We start from the raw sequence: 25,136 nt of genomic DNA on the forward strand, positions 1-25,136 counted from the left end.
AATGGGTGATGGGGCTATTGGAGGGTGTATAATGGGGGAGAGGGCTATCGGAGGGTGTATAATGGGTGAGGGGGCTATTGGAGGGTGTATAATGGGTGAGGGGGCTATTGGAGGGTGTATAATGGGGGAGAGGGCTATCGGAGGGTGTATAATGGGGGAGAGGGCTATTGGAGGGTGTATAATGGGTCAGGGGGCTATTGGAGGGCATATAATGGGGGAGAGGGCTATCGGAGGGTGTATAATGGGTGATGGGGCTATTGTTGGGTGTATAATGGGGGAGAGGGCTATCGGAGGGTGTGTAATGGGGGAGGGGGCTATTGGAGGGTGTGTAATGGGGGAGGGGGCTATTGGAGGGTGTGTAATGGGGGAGGGGCTATTGGAGGGTGTATCTGAGGGAAGGGGGCTATTGGAGGGCGTATAATGGGGGAGAGGGCTATCGGAGGGTGTATAATGGGTGATGGGGCTATTGGAGGGTGTATAATGGGGGAGAGGGCTATAGGAGGGTGTATAATGGGTGAGGGGGCTATTGGAGGGTGTATAATGGGGGAGAGGGCTATTGGAGGGTGTATAATGGGGGGAGGTGGCTATTGGAGGGTGTATAATGGGGGAGAGGGCTATTGGAGGGTGTATAATGGGTGTGGGGGCTATTGGAGGGTGTATAATGGGGGAGAGGGCTATTGGAGGGTGTATAATGGGTGAGGGGGCTATTGGAGGGTGTATAATGGGGGAGGGGGCTATTGGAGGGTGTATAATGGGGGAGAGGGCTATCGGAGGGTGTATAATGGGTGATGGGGCTATTGGAGGGTGTGTAATGGAGGAGAGGGATATCGGAGGGTGTATAATGGGTGAGGGGGCTATTGTAGGGTGTAAAATGGGGGAGAGGGCTATTGGAGGGTGTATAATGGGGGAGAGGGCTATTGGAGGGTGTATAATGGGGGAGAGGGCTATCGGAGGGTGTATAATGGGGGGAGGGGGTTATTGGAGGGTGTATAATGGGGGGAGGGGGCTAATGGAGGGCATATAATGGGGGAGAGGGCTATCGGAAGGTGTATAATGGGGGAGAGGGCTATCGGAGGGTGTATAATGGGGGAGAGGGCTATTGGAGGGTGTATAATGGGTCAGGGGGCTATTGTAGGGTGTATAATGGGGGGAGGGGGCTATTGGAGGGCATATAATGGGGGAGAGGGCTATCGGAGGGTGTATAATGGGTATTGGGGCTATTGGAGGGTGTATAATGGGGGAGAGGGCTATTGGAGGGTGTATAATGGGGAGAGGGCTATCGGAGGGTGTATAATGGGGGAGGGGGCTATTGTAGGGTGTATAATGGGGGAGGGGGCTATTGGAGGGCGTATAATGGGGGAGAGGGCTATCGGAAGGTGTATAATGGGTGAGGGGGCTATTGGAGGGTGTATAATGGGGGAGAGGGCTATTGGAGGGTGTATAATGGGTGAGGGGGCTATTGGAGGGTGTATAATGGGTGAGGGGGCTATTGGAGGGTGTATAATGGGGTAGAGGGCTATTGGAGGGTGTATAATGGGTGAGGGGGCTATTGGAGGGTGTATAATGGGGGAGGGGGCTATTGGAGGGTGTATAATGGGGGAGAGGGCTATCGGAGGGTGTATAATGGGTGAGGGAGCTATCGGAGGGTGTATAATGGGTGATGGGGCTATTGGAGGGTGTATAATGGGTGATGGGGCTATTGGAGGGTGTATAATGGAGGAGAGGGATATCGGAGGGTGTATAATGGGTGAGGGGGCTATTGTAGGGTGTATAATGGGGGAGAGGGCTATTGGAGGGTGTATAATGGGGGAGAGGGCTATCGGAGGGTGTATAATGGGGGGAGGGGGCTATTGGAGGGTGTATAATGGGGGGAGGGGGCTAATGGAGGGCGTATAATGGGTGAGAGGGCTATCGGATGGTGTATAATGGGGGAAAGGGCTATCGGAGGGTGTATAATGGGGGAGAGGGCTATCGGAGGGTGTATAATGGGTGAGGGGGCTATTGTAGGGTGTATAATGGGGGAGAGGGCTATAGGAGGGTGTATAATGGGGGAGAGGGCTATCGGAGGGTGTATAATGGGGGGAGGATGCTATTGGAGGGTGTATAATGGGGGGAGGGGGCTAATGGAGGGCGTATAATGGGGGAGAGGGCTATCGGAAGGTGTATAATGGGGGAGAGGGCTATCGGAGGGTGTATAATGGGTGATGGGGCTATTGTAGGGTGTATATGAGGGAAGGAGGCTATTAGAGGGTGTATATGAGGGAAAGGGGCTATTGGAGGGTGTATAATGGGTGATGGGGCTATCGGAGGGTGTATCTGAGGGAAGGGGGCTATTGGAGGGTGTATAATGGGGGAGAGGGCTATCGGAGGGTGTATAATGGGGGGAGGGGGCTATTGGAGGGTGTATAATGGGGGGAGGGGGCTAATGGAGGGCGTATAATGGGTGAGAGGGCTATCGGATGGTGTATAATGGGGGAAAGGGCTATCGGAGGGTGTATAATGGGGGAGAGGGCTATCGGAGGGTGTATAATGGGTGAGGGGGCTATTGTAGGGTGTATAATGGGGGAGAGGGCTATAGGAGGGTGTATAATGGGGGAGAGGGCTATCGGAGGGTGTATAATGGGGGGAGGATGCTATTGGAGGGTGTATAATGGGGGGAGGGGGCTAATGGAGGGCATATAATGGGGGAGAGGGCTATCGGAAGGTGTATAATGGGGGAGAGGGCTATCGGAGGGTGTATAATGGGGGAGAGGGCTATCGGAGGGTGTATAATGGGTGATGGGGCTATTGTAGGGTGTATATGAGGGAAGGAGGCTATTAGAGGGTGTATATGAGGGAAAGGGGCTATTGGAGGGTGTATAATGGGTGATGGGGCTATCGGAGGGTGTATCTGAGGAAAGGGGGCTATTGAAGGGTGTATAATGGGGGAGAGGGCTATCGGAGGGTGTATATGAGGGAAGGGGGCTAATGGGGGGCGTATAATGGGGGAGGGGGCTATTGGGGGGCGTATAATGGGGGAGAGGGCTATCGGAGGGTGTATATGAGGGAGGGGGCTAATGGGGGGCGTATAATGGGAGAGAGGGCTATTGGAGGGTATATAATTAGTGCTCTCGCTAGGATATTTTTAGGGCAGGGTGCTGACCACCAGGCAGGGCACTTTATTCAATTGGGAGGGCACATTTTATACTAGAAATATTAGAAAAAAACCACACTGTAATGCCTCTTACACATTATAGCACACACCATAATGCCCATTACACATTATACCACACAACATAATGCCAATCACACATGATGGCATACACCGTGTAATACCCGTTACACATTATACCACACACCATAATGCTCATTACACATGATGGCATACACTGTGTAATACCCGTTACACATTATGGCACACACTGTAATGCCTCTTATACATTATACCACACACCATAATGCCCATTACACATTATACCACACACAGTAATGCCCATTACACATGATACCACACACTGTAATGCCCATTACACATTATACCACACACAGTAATGCCCATTACACATTATGGCACACACTGTAATTCCCATTACACAGTATACCACACACCATAATGCCCATTACGCCACACACTGTAATGCCCATTACACATTATACCACACACAGTAATGCCCATTACACATTATGGCACACACTGTAATGCCCATTACACATTATACCACACACTGTAATGCCCATTACACATTATACCACACACTGTAATGCCCATTACACATTATACCACACACTGTAATGCCCATTACACATTATACCACACACTGTAATGCCCATTACACATTATACCACACACAGTAATGCCCATTACACATTATGGCACACACTGTAATGCCCATTATACCACACACAGTAATGCCCATTACACATTATACCACACACAGTAATGCCCATTACACATTATACCACACACTGTAATGCCCATTACACATTATACCACACACTGTAATGCCCATTACACATTATACCACACACAGTAATGCCCATTACACATTATACCACACACTGTAATGCACATTACACATTATACCACACACAGTAAGGCCCATTACACATTATGGCACACACTGTAATGCCCATTACACATTATACCACACACAGTAATGCCCATTAGACATTATACCACACACAGTAATGCCCATTACACATCATGTAGGATTATATGATTCTGCGCTCAAGATCAGCAGCTTTTATAAATATACATATGAATACAATGGGAAAAAGCGCTAACTGATTTAATGTGACAAATATCAGAATATATTAGGGAGTGGTACATGTAAAAAAATGATATGGTTAAAATCAATGTTTACACCCTTTTGGGGAGAGAAGTGATATTTTGTGCAAGATGCTTATGTCCAGTGTTGCTTTCCCTGAGTTGTCCCACACTGACATGTCCGGGTGCAGCTGTTAATAAGACGCAGTGCCAGTTGTTATCCGCAGCTGGAGGCTCTTCTCAGCGCAGAGACCGGCGGAACCACTCTGTATGTGGCAGCCGCTACACTGATGCTCCGTCTTTGCCGAAACCGGAAGTGACCGGAAGTCTGATGGCGGCCCCTGAAGAAAGTTAGGAGCGGGGACAAGGGGCAGCGTGCCGGTGTTGTTCTTTGGTTGTCTGGGAGCACAACGCATTTCATGCGACCAGCGCACTTGATAAATCACAATATGTTACATGTGCTCTGTGATATTTATTATTATTTTTATATTTGTTCCAAGAAGGTGACGGTGAGACGTGTCCTGTATATATATCACTGACCACTGAGGATGGAGAAGGACAGGAGTCATCACACATCTGAGAGGATACTAAGTCTCACCCTGGAGATCATCTACCTGCTGACCGGGGAGGTGACAGTGACATCACTTATATCTATAGTAATAATACGGGGAGGTGACAGTGACATCACTTATATCTATAGTAATAATACAGGGATGTGACCGGGGAGGTGACATCACTTATATCTATAGTAATAATACAGGGACGTGACCGGGGAGGTGACAGTGACATCAGTTATATTTATAGTAATAACACAGGGATGTGACCGGGGAGGTGACAGTGACATCACTTATATCTATAGTAATAATACAGGGACGTGACCGGGGAGGTGACAGTGACATCAGTTATATTTATAGTAATAACACAGGGACGTGACCGGGGAGGTGACAGTGACATCAGTTATATTTATAGTAATAATACAGGGATGTGACCGGGGAGGTGACATCACTTATATCTATAGTAATAATACAGGGATGTGACCGGGGAGGTGACATCACTTATATCTATAGTAATAATACAGGGACGTGACCGGGGAGGTGACAGTGACATCACTTATATCTATAGTAATAATACAGGGACGTGACCGGGGAGGTGACAGTGACATCAGTTATATTTATAGTAATAATACAGGGACGTGACCGGGGAGGTGACAGTGACATCACTTATATCTATAGTAATAATACAGGGACGTGACCGGGGAGGTAACATCACTTATATCTATAGTAATAATACAGGGATGTGATCGGGGAGGTGACAGTGACATCACTTTTATCTATAGTAATAATACAAGGATGTGACCGGGGAGGTGACAATGACATCAGTAATATCTATAATAATAATACAGGGACGTGACAGTGACATCACTTATATCTATAGTAATAATACAGGGATGTGACCGGGGAGGTGATACTGACATCACTTATATCTATAGTAATAATACAGGGACGTGACCGTGACATCACTTATATCTATAGTAATAATACAGGGACGTGACCGTGACATCACTTATATCTATAGTAATAATACAGGGACATGACCGGGGAGGTGACCGTGACATCACTTATATCTATAGTAATAATACAGGGACGTGACCGGGGAGGTGACAGTGACATCACTTTTATCTATAGTAATAATACAGGGATGTGACCGGGAAGGTGACATCACTTATATCTATAGTAATAATACAGGGACGTGACCGGGGAGGTGACAGTGACATCACTTTTATCTATAGTAATAATACAAGGATGTGACCGGGGAGGTGACAGTGACATCAGTAATATCTATAGTAATAATACAGGGACGTGACCGGGGAGGTGACAGTGACATCACTTATATCTATAGTAATAATACAGGGAGGTGACAGTGACATCACTTATATCTATAGTAATAATACAGGGACGTGACCGGGGAGGTGACAGTGACATCACTTTTATCTATAGTAATAATACAGGGATGTGACCGGGAAGGTGACATCACTTATATCTATAGTAATAATACAGGGACGTGACCGGGGAGGTGACAGTGACATCACTTATATCTATAGTAATAATACAGGGACGTGACCGGGGAGGTGACACTGACATCACTTATAGCTATAGTAATAATACAGGGAGGTGACAGTGACATCACTTATATCTATAGTAATAATACTGGGACGTGACAGTGACATCACTTATATCTATAGTAATAATACTGGGACGTGACAGTGACATCACTTATATCTATAGTAATAATACGGGGAAGTAACCGGGGAGGTGACAGTGACATCACTTATATCTATAGTAATAATACAGGGAGGTGACAGTGACATCACTTATATCTATAGTAATAATACAGGGACGTGACTGGGGAGGTGACAGTGATAGCACTTATATCTATAGTAATAATACAGGGATGTGACCGGAAGGTGACAGTGACATCACTTATATCTATAGTAATAATACAGGGACGTGACAGTGACATCACTTATATCTATAGTAATAATACAGGGACGTGACCGGGGAGGTGACAGTGACATCACTTATATCTATATTAATAATACATGGAGGTGACAGTGACAACACTTATATCTATAGTAATAATACAGGGATGTGACTGGGGAGGTGACAGTGATAGCACTTATATCTATAGTAATAATACAGGGATGTGACCGGAAGGTGACAGTGACATCACTTATATCTATAGTAATAATACAGGGACGTGACAGTGACATCACTTATATCTATAGTAATAATACAGGGACGTGACCGGGGAGGTGACAGTGACATCACTTACATCTATAGTAATAATACAGGGACGTGACCGGGGAGGTGACAGTGACATCACTTATATCTATATTAATAATACATGGAGGTGACAGTGACAACACTTATATCTATAGTAATAATACAGGGAGGTGACATTGACATCACTAATATCTATAGTAATAATACAGGGAGGTGACAATGACAACACTTATATCTATAGTAATAATACAGGGAGGTGACCGGGGAGGTGACAGTGACATCACTTATATCTATAGTAATAATACAGGGACGTGACAGTGACATCACTTATATCTATAGTAATAATACAGGGAGGTGACCGTGACAACACTTATATCTATAGTAATAATACAGGGAGGTGACCGGGGAGGTGACAGTGACATCACTTATATCTATAGTAATAATACAGGGACGTGACCAGGGAGGTGACAGTGACATCACTTATATCTATAGTAATAATACGGGGAAGTAACCGGGGAGATGACAGTGACAACACTTATATCTATAGTAATAATACAGGGGGGTGACCGGGGAGGTGACAGTGACATCACTTATATCTATAGTAATAATACAGGGAGGTGACCGGGGAGGTGACAGTGACATCACTTATATCTATAGTAATAATACAGGGATGTGACCGGGGAGGTGACAGTGACATCACTAATATCTATAGTAATAATACAGGGATGTGACCGGGGAGGTGACAGTGACATCACTTATATCTATAGTAATAATACAGGGACGTGACCGGGGAGGTGACAGTGACATCACTTATATCTATAGTAATAATACGGGGAAGTAACCGGGGAGGTGACAGTGACATCACTTAGATCTATAGTAATAATACAGGGACATGACCGGGGAGGTGACAGTGACATCACTTATATCAATAGTAATAATACAGGGACGTGACCGGGGAGGTGACAGTGACATCACTTATATCTATAGTAATAATACAGGGACATGACCGGGGAGGTGACAGTGACATCACTTATATCAATAGTAATAATACAGGGACGTGACCGGGGAGGTGACAGTGACATCACTTATATCTATAGTAATAATACAGGGACGTGACTGAGGAGGTGACAGTGACATCACTTATATCTATAGTAATAATACAGGGACGTGACTGGGGAGGTGACCGGGGAGTTGACATCACTTAAATCTATAGTAATAATACTAGGACGTGACCGGGGAGGTGACAGTGACATCACTTATGTCTATAGTAATAACACAGGGAGGTGACCGGGGAGAGGACATCACTTATATCTATAGTAATAATACTGGGACGTGACCGGGGAGGTGACAGTGAATTCACTTATATCTATAGTAATAATACAGGGACATGACCGAAGAGGTGACAGTGACATCACTTATATCTATAGTAATAATACAGGGACGTGACCGGGGAGGTGACAGGGACATCACTTATATCTATAGTAATAATACAGGGAGGTGACCGGGGAGGTGACAGTGAATTTACTTATATCTATGGTAATAATACAGGGACGTGACCGGGGAAGTGACAGTGACATCACTTATATCTATAGTAGTAATACAGGGATGTGAGCGGGGAGGTGACAGTGACATCACTTATATCTATAGTAATAATACAGGGACGTGACCAGGGAGGTGACAGTGAATTCACTTATATCTATGGTAATAATACACGGACGTGACCGGGGAAGTGACAGTGACATCACTTATATCTATAGTAATAATACAGGGACGTGACCGGGGAGGTGACAGTGACATCACTTATATCTATAGTAATAATACAGGGATGTGACCGGGGAGGTGACAGTGACATCACTAATATCTATAGTAATAATACAGGGAGGTGACCGGGGAGGTGACAGTGACATCACTAATATCTATAGTAATAATACAGGGAGGTGACCGGGGAGGTGACAGTGACATCACTAATATCTATAGTAATAATACAGGGAGGTGACAGTGAATTCACTTATATCTATGGTAATAATACAGGGACGTGACCGGGGAAGTGACAGTGACATCACTTATATCTATAGTAATAATACAGGGACGTGACCGGGGAGGTGACAGTGACATCACTTATATCTATAGTGATAATACACGGACGTGACCGAAGAGGTGACAGTGACATCACTTATATCTATAGTAATAATACAGGGATGTGACCGGGGAGGTGACAGTGACATCACTAATATCTATAGTAATAATACAGGGATGTGACCGGGGAGGTGACAGTGACATCACTTATATCTATAGTAATAATACAGGGACGTGACCGGGGAGGTGACAGTGACATCACTTATATCTATAGTAATAATACGGGGAAGTAACCGGGGAGGTGACAGTGACATCACTTAGATCTATAGTAATAATACAGGGACATGACCGGGGAGGTGACAGTGATATCACTTATATCAATAGTAATAATACAGGGACATGACCGGGGAGGTGACAGTGACATCACTTATATGTATAGTAATAATACAGGGATGTGACCGGGGAGGTGACAGTGACATCAATTATATCAATAGTAATAATACAGGGATGTGACCGGGGAGGTGACAGTGACATCACTTATATCAATAGTAATAATACAGGGATGTGACCGGGGAGGGGACAGTGACATCAATTATATCTATAGTAATAATACAGGGAGGGGACAGTGACATCACTTATATCTATAGTAATAATACAGGGACATGACCGGGGAGGTGACAGTGACATCACTTATATCAATAGTAATAATACAGGGACGTGACCGGGGAGGTGACAGTGACATCACTTATATCTATAGTAATAATACAGGGACGTGACTGAGGAGGTGACAGTGACATCACTTATATCTATAGTAATAATACAGGGAGGTGACAGTGACATCACTTATATCTATAGTAATAATACAGGGACGTGACCGGGGAGGTGACAGTGACATCACTTATATCTATAGTAATAATACGGGGAAGTAACCGGGGAGGTGACAGTGACATCACTTAGATCTATAGTAATAATACAGGGACATGACCGGGGAGGTGACAGTGACATCACTTATATCAATAGTAATAATACAGGGACGTGACCGGGGAGGTGACAGTGACATCACTTATATCTATAGTAATAATACAGGGACATGACCGGGGAGGTGACAGTGACATCACTTATATCAATAGTAATAATACAGGGACGTGACCGGGGAGGTGACAGTGACATCACTTATATCTATAGTAATAATACAGGGACGTGACTGAGGAGGTGACAGTGACATCACTTATATCTATAGTAATAATACAGGGACGTGACTGGGGAGGTGACCGGGGAGTTGACATCACTTATATCTATAGTAATAATACTAGGACGTGACCGGGGAGGTGACAGTTACATCACTTATGTCTATAGTAATAACACAGGGAGGTGACCGGGGAGAGGACATCACTTATATCTATAGTAATAATACTGGGACGTGACCGGGGAGGTGACAGTGAATTCACTTATATCTATAGTAATAATACAGGGACATGACCGAAGAGGTGACAGTGACATCACTTATATCTATAGTAATAATACAGGGACGTGACCGGGGAGGTGACAGGGACATCACTTATATCTATAGTAATAATACAGGGAGGTGACCGGGGAGGTGACAGTGAATTTACTTATATCTATGGTAATAATACAGGGACGTGACCGGGGAAGTGACAGTGACATCACTTATATCTATAGTAGTAATACAGGGATGTGAGCGGGGAGGTGACAGTGACATCACTTATATCTATAGTAATAATACAGGGACGTGACCAGGGAGGTGACAGTGAATTCACTTATATCTATGGTAATAATACAGGGACGTGACCGGGGAGGTGACAGTGACATCACTTATATCTATAGTAATAATACAGGGACGTGACCGAGGAGGTGACCGTGACACCACTTATATCTATAGAAATAATACAGGGACGTGACCGAGGAGGTGACGGTGACATCACTTATATCTATAGTAATAATACAGGGAAGTGACAGTGACATCACTTATATCTATAGTAATAATACAGGGACGTGACCGGGGAGGTGACAGTGACATCACTTATATCTATAGTAATAATACGGGGAGGTGACAGTGACATCACTAATATCTATAGTAATAATACAGGGACGTGACCGGGGAGGTGACAGTGAATTCACTTATATCTATGGTAATAATACAGGGACGTGACCGGGGAAGTGACAGTGACATCACTTATATCTATAGTAATAATACAGGGACGTGACCGGGGAGGTGACAGTGACATCACTTATATCTATAGTGATAATACACGGACGTGACCGAAGAGGTGACAGTGACATCACTTATATCTATAGTAATAATACAGGGATGTGACCGGGGAGGTGACAGTGACATCACTAATATCTATAGTAATAATACAGGGATGTGACCGGGGAGGTGACAGTGACATCACTTATATCTATAGTAATAATACAGGGACGTGACCGGGGAGGTGACAGTGACATCACTTATATCTATAGTAATAATACGGGGAAGTAACCGGGGAGGTGACAGTGACATCACTTAGATCTATAGTAATAATACAGGGACATGACCGGGGAGGTGACAGTGATATCACTTATATCAATAGTAATAATACAGGGACATGACCGGGGAGGTGACAGTGACATCACTTATATCTATAGTAATAATACAGGGATGTGACCGGGGAGGTGACAGTGACATCACTTATATCTATAGTAATAATACAGGGACATGACCGGGGAGGTGACAGTGACATCACTTATATCAATAGTAATAATACAGGGATGTGACCGGGGAGGGGACAGTGACATCAATTATATCTATAGTAATAATACAGGGAGGGGACAGTGACATCACTTATATCTATAGTAATAATACAGGGACATGACCGGGGAGGTGACAGTGACATCACTTATATCAATAGTAATAATACAGGGACGTGACCGGGGAGGTGACAGTGACATCACTTATATCTATAGTAATAATACAGGGACGTGACTGAGGAGGTGACAGTGACATCACTTATATCTATAGTAATAATACAGGGAGGTGACCGGGGAGGTGACAGTGACATCACTTATATCTATAGTAATAATACAGGGACGTGACTGGGGAGGTGACATCACTTATATCTATAGTAATAATACAGGGACGTGACCGGGGAGGTGACAGCGACATCACTTATATCTATAGTAATAATACAGGGACGTGACCGGGGAGGTGACAGTGACATCACTTATATCTATAGTAATAATACAGGGAGGTGACAGTGACATCACTTATATCTATAGTAATAATACAGGGACATGACCGGGGAGATGACAACACTTATATCTATAGTAATAATACTGGGACGTGACCGGGGAGGTGACAGTGACATCACTTATGTCTATAGTAATAACACAGGGAGGTGACCGGGGAGATGACATCACTTATATCTATAGTAATAATACTGGGACGTGACCGGGGAGGTGACAGTGACATCACTTATATCTATAGTGATAATACACGGACATGACCGAAGAGGTGACAGTGACATCACTTATATCTATAGTAATAATACAGGGACGTGACCGGGGAGGTGACAGGGACATCACTTATATCTATAGTAATAATACAGGGAGGTGACCGGGGAGGTGACATTGACATCACTTATATCTATAGTAATAATACAGGGATGTGACCGGGGAGGTGACAGTGACAGTAATAATACAGGGATGTGACCGGGGAGGTGACATTGACATCACTTATATCTATAGTAATAATACAGGGACGTGACCGGGGAGGTGACAGTGACATCACTTATATCTATAGTGATAATACACGGACGTGACCGAAGAGGAGACAGTGACATCACTTATATCTATAGTGATAATACACGGACGTGACCGAAGAGGTGACAGTGACATCACTTATATCTATAGTAATAATACAGGGACGTGACCGGGGAGGTGACAGTGACATCACTTATATCTATAGTAATAATACAGGGAAGTGACCGGGGAGGTGACAGTGACATCACTTATATCTATAGTAATAATACAGGGACGTGACCGGGGAGATGACAGTGACATCACTTATATCTATAGTAATAATACAGGGTGGTGACAGTGACATCACTTATATCTATAGTAATAATACAGGGAGGTGACAGTGACATCACTTATATCTATAGTAATAATACAGGGACGTGACCGGGGAGGTGACAGTGACATCACTTATATCTATAGTAATAATACAGGGACATGACCGGGGAGGTGACAGTGACATCACTTATATCAATAGTAATAATACAGGGACGTGACCGGGGAGGTGACAGTGACATCACTTATATCAATAGTAATAATACAGGGACGTGACCGGGGAGGTGACAGTGACATCACTTATATCTATAGTAATAATACAGGGACATGACCGGGGAGGTGACAGTGACATCACTTATATCAATAGTAATAATACAGGGACGTGACCGGGGAGGTGACAGTGACATCACTTATATCTATAGTAATAATACAGGGACGTGACTGAGGAGGTGACAGTGACATCACTTATATCTATAGTAATAATACAGGGACGTGACTGGGGAGGTGACCGGGGAGTTGACATCACTTATATCTATAGTAATAATACTAGGACGTGACCGGGGAGGTGACAGTGACATCACTTATGTCTATAGTAATAACACAGGGAGGTGACCGGGGAGAGGACATCACTTATATCTATAGTAATAATACTGGGACGTGACCGGGGAGGTGACAGTGAATTCACTTATATCTATAGTAATAATACAGGGACATGACCGAAGAGGTGACAGTGACATCACTTATATCTATAGTAATAATACAGGGACGTGACCGGGGAGGTGACAGGGACATCACTTATATCTATAGTAATAATACAGGGAGGTGACCGGGGAGGTGACAGTGACATCACTTATATCTATAGTAATAATACAGGGACGTGACCGGGGACGTGACAGTGACATCACTTATATCTATAGTAATAATACAGGGACATGACCAGGGAGGTGACAGGGACATCACTTATATCTATAGTAGTAATACAGGGATGTGAGCGGGGAGGTGACAGTGACATCACTTATATCTATAGTAATAATACAGGGACGTGACCAGGGAGGTGACAGTGAATTCACTTATATCTATGGTAATAATACAGGGACGTGACCGGGGAAGTGACAGTGACATCACTTATATCTATAGTAATAATACAGGGACGTGACCGGGGAGGTGACAGTGACATCACTTATATCTATAGTAATAATACAGGGATGTGACCGGGGAGGTGACAGTGACATCACTAATATCTATAGTAATAATACAGGGACGTGACCGGGGAGGTGACAGTGAATTCACTTATATCTATGGTAATAATACAGGGACGTGACCGGGGAAGTGACAGTGACATCACTTATATCTATAGTAATAATACAGGGACGTGACCGGGGAGGTGACAGTGACATCACTTATATCTATAGTGATAATACACGGACGTGACCGAAGAGGTGACAGTGACATCACTTATATCTATAGTAATAATACAGGGATGTGACCGGGGAGGTGACAGTGACATCACTAATATCTATAGTAATAATACAGGGATGTGACCGGGGAGGTGACAGTGACATCACTTATATCTATAGTAATAATACAGGGACGTGACCGGGGAGGTGACAGTGACATCACTTATATCTATAGTAATAATACGGGGAAGTAACCGGGGAGGTGACAGTGACATCACTTAGATCTATAGTAATAATACAGGGACATGACCGGGGAGGTGACAGTGATATCACTTATATCAATAGTAATAATACAGGGACATGACCGGGGAGGTGACAGTGACATCACTTATATCTATAGTAATAATACAGGGATGTGACCGGGGAGGTGACAGTGACATCACTTATATCTATAGTAATAATACAGGTACATGACCGGGGAGGTGACAGTGACATCACTTATATCAATAGTAATAATACAGGGATGTGACCGGGGAGGGGACAGTGACATCAATTATATCTATAGTAATAATACAGGGAGGGGACAGTGACATCACTTATATCTATAGTAATAATACAGGGACATGACCGGGGAGGTGACAGTGACATCACTTATATCAATAGTAATAATACAGGGACGTGACCGGGGAGGTGACAGTGACATCACTTATATCTATAGTAATAATACAGGGACGTGACTGAGGAGGTGACAGTGACATCACTTATATCTATAGTAATAATACAGGGAGGTGACCAGGGAGGTGACCGGGGAGGTGACAGTGACATCACTTATATCTATAGTAATGATACAGGGACGTGACTGGGGAGGTGACCGGGGAGATGACAACACTTATATCTATAGTAATAATACTGGGACGTGACCGGGGAGGTGACAGTGACATCACTTATGTCTATAGTAATAACACAGGGAGGTGACCGGGGAGGTGACAGTGACATCACTTATATCTATAGTGATAATACACGGACGTGACCGAAGAGGTGACAGTGACATCATTTATATCTATAGTGATAATACACGGACGTGACCGAAGAGGTGACAGTGACATCACTTATATCTATAGTAATAATACAGGGACGTGACCGGGGAGGTGACAGTGACATCACTTATATCTATAGTAATAATACTGGGACGTGACCGAAGAGGTGACAGTGACATCACTTATATCTATAGTAATAATACAGGGATGTGACCGGGGAGGTGACAGTGACATCACTTATATCTATAGTAATAATACAGGGACGTGACCGGGGAGGTGACAGTGACATCACTTATATCTATAGTAATAATACGGGGAAGTAACCGGGGAGGTGACAGTGACATCACTTAGATCTATAGTAATAATACAGGGACATGACCGGGGAGGTGACAGTGATATCACTTATATCAATAGTAATAATACAGGGACATGACCGGGGAGGTGACAGTGACATCACTTATATCTATAGTAATAATACAGGGATGTGACCGGGGAGGTGACAGTGACATCACTTATATCTATAGTAATAATACAGGTACATGACCGGGGAGGTGACAGTGACATCACTTATATCAATAGTAATAATACAGGGATGTGACCGGGGAGGGGACAGTGACATCAATTATATCTATAGTAATAATACAGGGAGCGGACAGTGACATCACTTATATCTATAGTAATAATACAGGGACATGACCGGGGAGGTGACAGTGACATCACTTATATCAATAGTAATAATACAGGGACGTGACCGGGGAGGTGACAGTGACATCACTTATATCTATAGTAATAATACAGGGACGTGACTGAGGAGGTGACAGTGACATCACTTATATCTATAGTAATAATACAGGGAGGTGACCAGGGAGGTGACCGGGGAGGTGACAGTGACATCACTTATATCTATAGTAATGATACAGGGACGTGACTGGGGAGGTGACCGGGGAGATGACAACACTTATATCTATAGTAATAATACTGGGACGTGACCGGGGAGGTGACAGTGACATCACTTATGTCTATAGTAATAACACAGGGAGGTGACCGGGGAGGTGACAGTGACATCACTTATATCTATAGTGATAATACACGGACGTGACCGAAGAGGTGACAGTGACATCATTTATATCTATAGTGATAATACACGGACGTGACCGAAGAGGTGACAGTGACATCACTTATATCTATAGTAATAATACAGGGACGTGACCGGGGAGGTGACAGTGACATCACTTATATCTATAGTAATAATACTGGGACGTGACCGAAGAGGTGACAGTGACATCACTTATATCTATAGTAATAATACAGGGACGTGACCGGGGAGGTGACAGGGACATCACTTATATCTATAGTAATAATACAGGGAGGTGACCGGGGAGGTGACATTGACATCACTTATATCTATAGTAATAATACAGGGATGTGACCGGGGAGGTGACAGTGACAGTAATAATACAGGGATGTGACCGGGGAGGTGACATTGACATCACTTATATCTATAGTAATAATACAGGGACGTGACCGGGGAGGTGACAGTGACATCACTTATATCTATAGTGATAATACACGGACGTGACCGAAGAGGTGACAGTGACATCACTTATATCTATAGTGATAATACACGGACGTGACCGAAGAGGTGACAGTGACATCACTTATATCTATAGTAATAATACAGGGACGTGACCGGGGAGGTGACAGTGACATCACTTATATCTATAGTAATAATACAGGGATGTGACCGGGGAGGTGACAGTGACATCACTTATATCTATAGTAATAATACAGGGACGTGACCGGGGAGATGACAGTGACATCACTTATATCTATAGTAATAATACAGGGTGGTGACAGTGACATCACTTATATCTATAGTAATAATACAGGGAGGTGACAGTGACATCACTTATATCTATAGTAATAATACAGGGTGGTGACTGTGAAATCACTTATATCTATAGTAATAATACAGGGACGTGACCGAAGAGGTGACAGTGACATCACTTATATCTATAGTAATAATACAGGGACGTGACCGGGGAGGTGACAGTGACATCACTTATATCTATAGTAATAATACAGGGACGTGACTGGGGAGGTGACCGGGGAGATGACAACACTTATATCTATAGTAATAATACTGGGACGTGACCAGGGAGGTGACAGTGACATCACTTATGTCTATAGTAATAACACAGGGAGGTGACCGGGGAGATGACATCACTTATATCTATAGTAATAATACTGGGACGTGACCGGGGAGGTGACAGTGACATCACTTATATCTATAGTAATAATACAGGGATGTGACCGGGGAGGTGACAGTGACATCACGTATATCTATAGTAATAATACAGGGACGTGACCGGTGAGGTGACAGGGACATCACTTATATCTATAGTAATAATACAGGGAGGTGACCGGGGAGGTGACATTGACATCACTTATATCTATAGTAATAATACAGGGATGTGACCGGGGAGGTGACAGTGACAGTAATAATACAGGGATGTGACCGGGGAGGTGACATTGACATCACTTATATCTATAGTAATAATACAGGGACGTGACCGGGGAGGTGACAGTGACATCACTTATATCTATAGTGATAATACACGGACGTGACCGAAGAGGTGACAGTGACATCACTTATATCTATAGTGATAATACACGGAAGTGACCGAAGAGGTGACAGTGACATCACTTATATCTATAGTAATAATACAGGGACGTGACCGGGGAGGTGACAGTGACATCACTTATATCTATAGTAATAATACAGGGATGTGACCGGGGAGGTGACAGTGACATCACTTATATCTATAGTAATAATACAGGGACGTGACCGGGGAGATGACAGTGACATCACTTATATCTATAGTAATAATACAGGGTGGTGACAGTGACATCACTTATATCTATAGTAATAATACAGGGAGGTGACAGTGACATCACTTATATCTATAGTAATAATACAGGGTGGTGACTGTGAAATCACTTATATCTATAGTAATAATACAGGGACGTGACCGAAGAGGTGACAGTGACATCACTTATATCTATAGTAATAATACAGGGACGTGACCGGGGAGGTGACAGTGACATCACTTATATCTATAGTAATAATACAGGGACGTGACTGGGGAGGTGACCGGGGAGATGACAACACTTATATCTATAGTAATAATACTGGGACGTGACCAGGGAGGTGACAGTGACATCACTTATGTCTATAGTAATAACACAGGGAGGTGACCGGGGAGATGACATCACTTATATCTATAGTAATAATACTGGGACGTGACCGGGGAGGTGACAGTGACATCACTTATATCTATAGTAATAATACAGGGATGTGACCGGGGAGGTGACAGTGACATCACGTATATCTATAGTAATAATACAGGGACGTGACCGGTGAGGTGACAGGGACATCACTTATATCTATAGTAATAATACAGGGAGGTGACCGGGGAGGTGACATTGACATCACTTATATCTATAGTAATAATACAGGGATGTGACCGGGGAGGTGACAGTGACAGTAATAATACAGGGATGTGACCGGGGAGGTGACATTGACATCACTTATATCTATAGTAATAATACAGGGACGTGACCGGGGAGGTGACAGTGACATCACTTATATCTATAGTGATAATACACGGACGTGACCGAAGAGGTGACAGTGACATCACTTATATCTATAGTGATAATACACGGACGTGACCGAAGAGGTGACAGTGACATCACTTATATCTATAGTAATAATACAGGGACGTGACCGGGGAGGTGACAGTGACATCACTTATATCTATAGTAATAATACAGGGATGTGACCGGGGAGGTGACAGTGACATCACTTATATCTATAGTAATAATACAGGGACGTGACCGGGGAGATGACAGTGACATCACTTATATCTATAGTAATAATACAGGGTGGTGACAGTGACATCACTTATATCTATAGTAATAATACAGGGAGGTGACTGTGACATCACTTATATCTATAGTAATAATACAGGGTGGTGACTGTGACATCACTTATATCTATAGTAATAATACAGGGACGTGACCGAAGAGGTGACAGTGACATCACTTATATCTATAGTAATAATACAGGGACGTGACCGGGGAGGTGACAGTGACATCACTTATATCTATAGTAATAATACAGGGAGGTGACAGTGACATCACTTATATCTATAGTAATAATACAGGGAGGTGACTGTGACATCACTTATATCTATAGTAATAATACAGGGACGTGACCGAAGAGGTGACAGTGACATCACTTATATCTATAGTAATAATACAGGGACGTGACCGGGGAGGTGACAGTGACATCACTTATATCTATAGTAATAATACAGGGACGTGACAGTGACATTACTTATATCTATAGTAATAATACAGGGATGTGACCGGGGAGGTGACAGTGACATCACGTATATCTATAGTAATAATACAGGGACGTGACCGGGGAGGTGACAGTGACATCACTTATATCTATAGTAATAATACAGGGATGTGACCGGGGAGGTGACAGTGACATCACTTATATCTATAGTAATATTACAGGGATGTGACCGGCGAGGTGACAGTGACATCACTTATATCTATAGTAATAATACAGGGACGTGACCGGGGAGGTGACAGTGACATCACTTATATCTATAGTAATAATACAGGGATGTGACCGGGTAGGTGACAGTGACATCACTTATATCTATAGTAATAATACAGGGATGTGACCGGGGAGGTGACAGTGACATCACTTATATCTATAGTAATAATACAGGGACATGACCGGGTAGGTGACAGTGACATCACTTATATCTATAGTAATAATACAGGGAGGTGACCAGGGAGGTGACAGTGACATCACTTATATTTATAGTAATAATACAGGGAGGTGACAGTGACATCACTTATATTTATAGTAATAATACAGGGACGTGACCGGGGAGATGACAGTGACGTCACTTATATCTATAGTAATAATACAGGGACGTAACCGGGGAGGTGACAGTGACATCACTTATATCTATAGTAATAATACCGAGATGGAACCAGGGAGGTGACAATGACATCACTTATATCTATAGTAATAGTACAGGGAGGTGACCAGGGAGGTGACAGTGACATCACTTATATTTATAGTAATAATACAGGGAGGTGACAGTGACATCACTTATATCTATAGTAATAATACAGAGATGTGACCGGGGAGGTGACAGTGACATCACTTATATCTATAGAAATAATACAGGGACGTGACCGGGGAGGTGACAGTGACATCAATTATATCTATTGTAATAATACAGGGACGTGACCAGTGAGGTGAGGAGGAATTGGGATTGTATATAATGATATTTGGTGTCTCCCCCCAATACACAGGATTACACAGTAGTGAAGAAGACATCCGGTGAGTGTGAGACACCCAGCAGCCGTCCCCGTGTGTCAGGAGGACTGAGCAGGACCCAGAGCCCCATAACGGTGCCTCCACCTCACTCACTGATACAAGAGAGGCACAATGACCAGAAGATCCTGGAACTCACCAACAAGATCATTCAGCTGCTGACCGGAGAGGTGACTGCTGGGAATGGGACGTTATACAGTAACACCGGGGGATGTGACCGGAGAGGTGACTGCTGGGAATGGGACGTTATACAGTAACATTGGGGGATGTGACCGGAGAGGTGACTGCTGGGAATGGGGCGTTATACAGTAACACCGGGGGATGTGACCGGAGAGGTGACTGCTGGGAATGGGACGTTATACAGTAACACCGGGGGATGTGATCGGAGAGGTGACTGCTGGGAATGGGACGTTATACAGTAACACCATGGGATGTGACCGGAGAGGTGACCGCTGGGAATGGGATGTTATACAGTAACACCGGGGGATGTGACCGGAGAGGTGACTGCTGGGAATGGGACGTTATACACTAACACCGGGGATGTGACCGTAGAGGTGACTGCTGGGAATGGGACGTTATACAGTAACACCGGAGATGTGACCGGAGAGGTGATTGCTGGGAATGGGACATTATACAATAACACTGGGGGATGTGACCGGAGAGGTGATTGCTGGGAATGGGACGTTATACAGTAAAACTGGGGGATGTGACCGGAGAGGTGACTCCTGGGAATGGGACGTTATACAGTAAAACTGGGGGATGTGACCAGATAGGTGACCGCTGGGAATGGGATGTTATACAGTAACACCGGGGGATGTGACCAGAGAGGTGACTGCTGGGAATGGGATGTTATACAGTAACACCGGGGATGTGACAGGAGAGGTGACTGCTGGGAATGGGACGTTATACAGTAACACCGGGGGGATGTGACCGGAGAGGTGACTGCTGGGAATGGGACGTTATACAGTAACACCGGGGGATGTAACCGGAGAGGTGACTACTGGGAATGGGATGTTATACAGTAAAACTGGGGGATGTGACCGGAGAGGTGACTGCTGGGAATGGGATGTTATACAGTAACACCGGGGGATGTGATCGGAGAGGTGACTGCTGGGAATGGGACGTTATACAATAACACCGGGGGATGTGATCGGAGAGGTGACTGCTGGGAATGGGACGTTATACAGTAACACCGGGGATGTGACCGGAGAGGTGACTGCTGGGAATGGGACGTTATACAATAACACCGGGGGATGTGATCGGAGAGGTGACTGCTGGGAATGGGACGTTATACAGTAACACCGGGGATGTGACCAGAGAGGTGACTGCTGGGAATGGGACGTTATACAGTAACACCGGGGGATGTGACCGGAGAGGTGACTGCTGGGAATGGGACGTTATACAGTAACACTGGGAGATGTGACCGGAGAGGTGACTGCTGGGAATGGGACGTTATACAGTAAAACTGGGGGATGTGACCAGATAGGTGACCGCTGGGAATGGGATGTTATACAGTTACACCGGGGGATGTGACCAGAGAGGTGACTGCTGGGAATGGGATGTTATACAGTAACACCGGGGGATGTGACCGGAGAGGTGACCGCTGAGAATGGGACGTTATACATTAACACTGGGGGATGTGACCGGAGAGGTGACTGCTGGGAATGGGACGTTATAATGTAACACCGGGGGATGTGACCAGAGAGGTGGCTGCTGGGAATGGGACATTACACAGTAACACCAGAGAGAGGTGACTGCTGGGAATGGGACATTATACAGTAACACCGGGAGATGTGACCGGAAAGGTGACTGCTGGGAATGGGACATTATACAGTAACACCGGGGATGTGACTGGAGAGGTGACTGCTGGGAATGGGATGGTTTACAGTAACACCGGGGATGTGACTGGAGAGGTGACTGCTGGGAATGGGACGTTATACAGTAACACTGGGGGATGTGACCGGAGAGGTGACTGCTGGGAATGGGATGTTATACAGTAACACCGGGGGATGTGACCGGAGAGGTGACTGCTGGGAATGGGACGTTATACAGTAACACCGGGGATGTGATCGGAGAGATGACTGCTGGGAATGGGACGTTATACAGTAACACCGGGGGATGTGACCGGAGAGGTGACTGCTGGGAATGGGACGTTATACAGTAACACCGGGGATGTGATCGGAGAGATGACTGCTGGGAATGGGACGTAATACAGTAACACCAGGGGATGTGACCGGAGAGGTGACTGCTGGGAATGGGACGTTATACAGTAACACCGGGGGATGTGACCGGAGAGGTGACTGCTGGGAATGGGACGTTATACAGTAACACTGGGAGATGTGACCGGAGAGGTGACTGCTGGGAATGGGACGTTATACAGAAACACTAGGGAGAGGTGACTGCTGATAATGGGACGTTATACAGTAACACCGGGGATGTGATCGGAGAGGTGACTGCTGGGAATGGGACGTTATACAGTAACACCGGGGGATGTGACCGGAGAGGTGACTGCTGGGAATGGGCCGTTATACAGTAACACCGGGGGATGTGACCGGAGAGGTGACTGCTGGGAATGGGACATTATACAATAACACAGGGGGATGTGACCGGAGAGGTGACTGCTGGGAATGGGCCGTTATACAGTAACACTGGGGGATGTGACCGGAGAGGTGACTGCTGGGAATGGGCCGTTATACAGTAACACCGGGGGATGTGACCGGAGAGGTGACTGCTGGGAATGGGACGTTATACAGTAACTCTGGGGGATGTGACCGGAGAGGTGACTGCTGGGAATGGGACGTTATACAGTAACAGTGGGGGATGTGACCGGAGAGGTGACTTTTTGGAATCGGACGTTATACAGTAACACCGGGGAAAGTGGCTAGATTGGGGTCCTGAGAACGATCACTCTATAAACCAGAATTTGACAACCAGCATTAATACAGCATTTGTATATGGGTTATCTAGGATGAGACGTATGTGACTAATATAAAGGTAGAAGATACAGAGGGAGAAGAAGAGATGTATGTGACTTATATGAAGGTAGAAGATACAGAGGGAGAAGAGACAGATGTGAGGTGTGATCAGCAGTATAAGGAGGAGGAAATCCCTACAAGTATCAGCACAGGTAAGTAAACAAATAGACAAATGAGGGGAATGTAACAGCCCAGTGGAGGAGTCAGTAGCCATCAGCCCCTATTATACTCCTGCTCTCCTCCTCACATCATGTCACTGTGTGTTACCAGCCCAGAGATCTGACCAGTCTCCTCCCACACTCTCTGGTGTATCTCATACATCAGCAGCCATCAGCCCCTATTATACTCTTGCTCTCCCCCTCACATCATGTCACTGTGTGTTACCAGTCCAGAGATCTGACCAGTCTCCTCCCCGCACTCTCTGGTGTATCTCATACATCAGGAGCCATCAGCCCCTATTATACTCCTGCTCTCCCCCTCACATCATGTCACTGTGTGTTACCAGCCCAGAGATCTGACCAGTCTCCTCCCCGCACTCTCTGGTGTATCTCATACATCAGGAGCCATCAGCCCCTATTATACTCCTGCTCTCCCCTCACATCATGTCACTGTGTGTTACCAGCCCAGAGATCTGACCAGTCTCCTCCCCGCACTCTCTGGTGTATCTCATACATCAGGAGCCATCAGCCCCTATTATACTCCTGCTCTCCCCTCACATCATGTCACTGTGTGTTACCAGCCCAGAGATCTGAACAGTCTCCTCCCCGCACTCTCTGGTGTATCTCATACATCAGGAGCCATCAGCCCCTATTATACTCCTGCTCTCCCCTTACATCATGTCACTGTGTTACCAGCCCAGAGATCTGACCAGTCTCCTCCCACACTCTCTGGTGTATCTCATACATCAGCAGCCATCAGCCCCTATTATACTCTTGCTCTCCCCCTCACATCATGTCACTGTGTGTTACCAGTCCAGAGATCTGACCAGTCTCCTCCCCGCACTCTCTGGTGTATCTCATACATCAGGAGCCATCAGCCCCTATTATACTCCTGCTCTCCCCCTCACATCATGTCACTGTGTGTTACCAGCCCAGAGATCTGACCAGTCTCCTCCCCGCACTCTCTG

General features: G+C 45.0%; 1 protein-coding gene across 1 annotated transcript in view; it reads left to right on the forward strand.

The window, feature by feature from the left end:
* LOC146009826 (uncharacterized) overlaps positions 1–25,136 on the forward strand; it is a 426,905-nt gene that overhangs the window by 5,308 nt on the left and 396,461 nt on the right. Inside the window, exons 2-4 of the mRNA XM_083150344.1 lie at positions 4,750–4,875; positions 21,014–21,205; positions 24,003–24,077. Coding sequence (XP_083006470.1) covers positions 4,795–4,875; positions 21,014–21,205; positions 24,003–24,077 — 348 coding nt within the window. The 5' untranslated portion in view covers positions 4,750–4,794. The remainder of the gene's footprint in view (positions 1–4,749; positions 4,876–21,013; positions 21,206–24,002; positions 24,078–25,136) is intronic.

The sequence above is a fragment of the Crinia signifera genome, chromosome 6 (assembly GCF_055691185.1).
Source record: "Crinia signifera chromosome 6, ASM5569118v1, whole genome shotgun sequence".
NCBI lineage: Eukaryota > Metazoa > Chordata > Amphibia > Anura > Myobatrachidae > Crinia > Crinia signifera.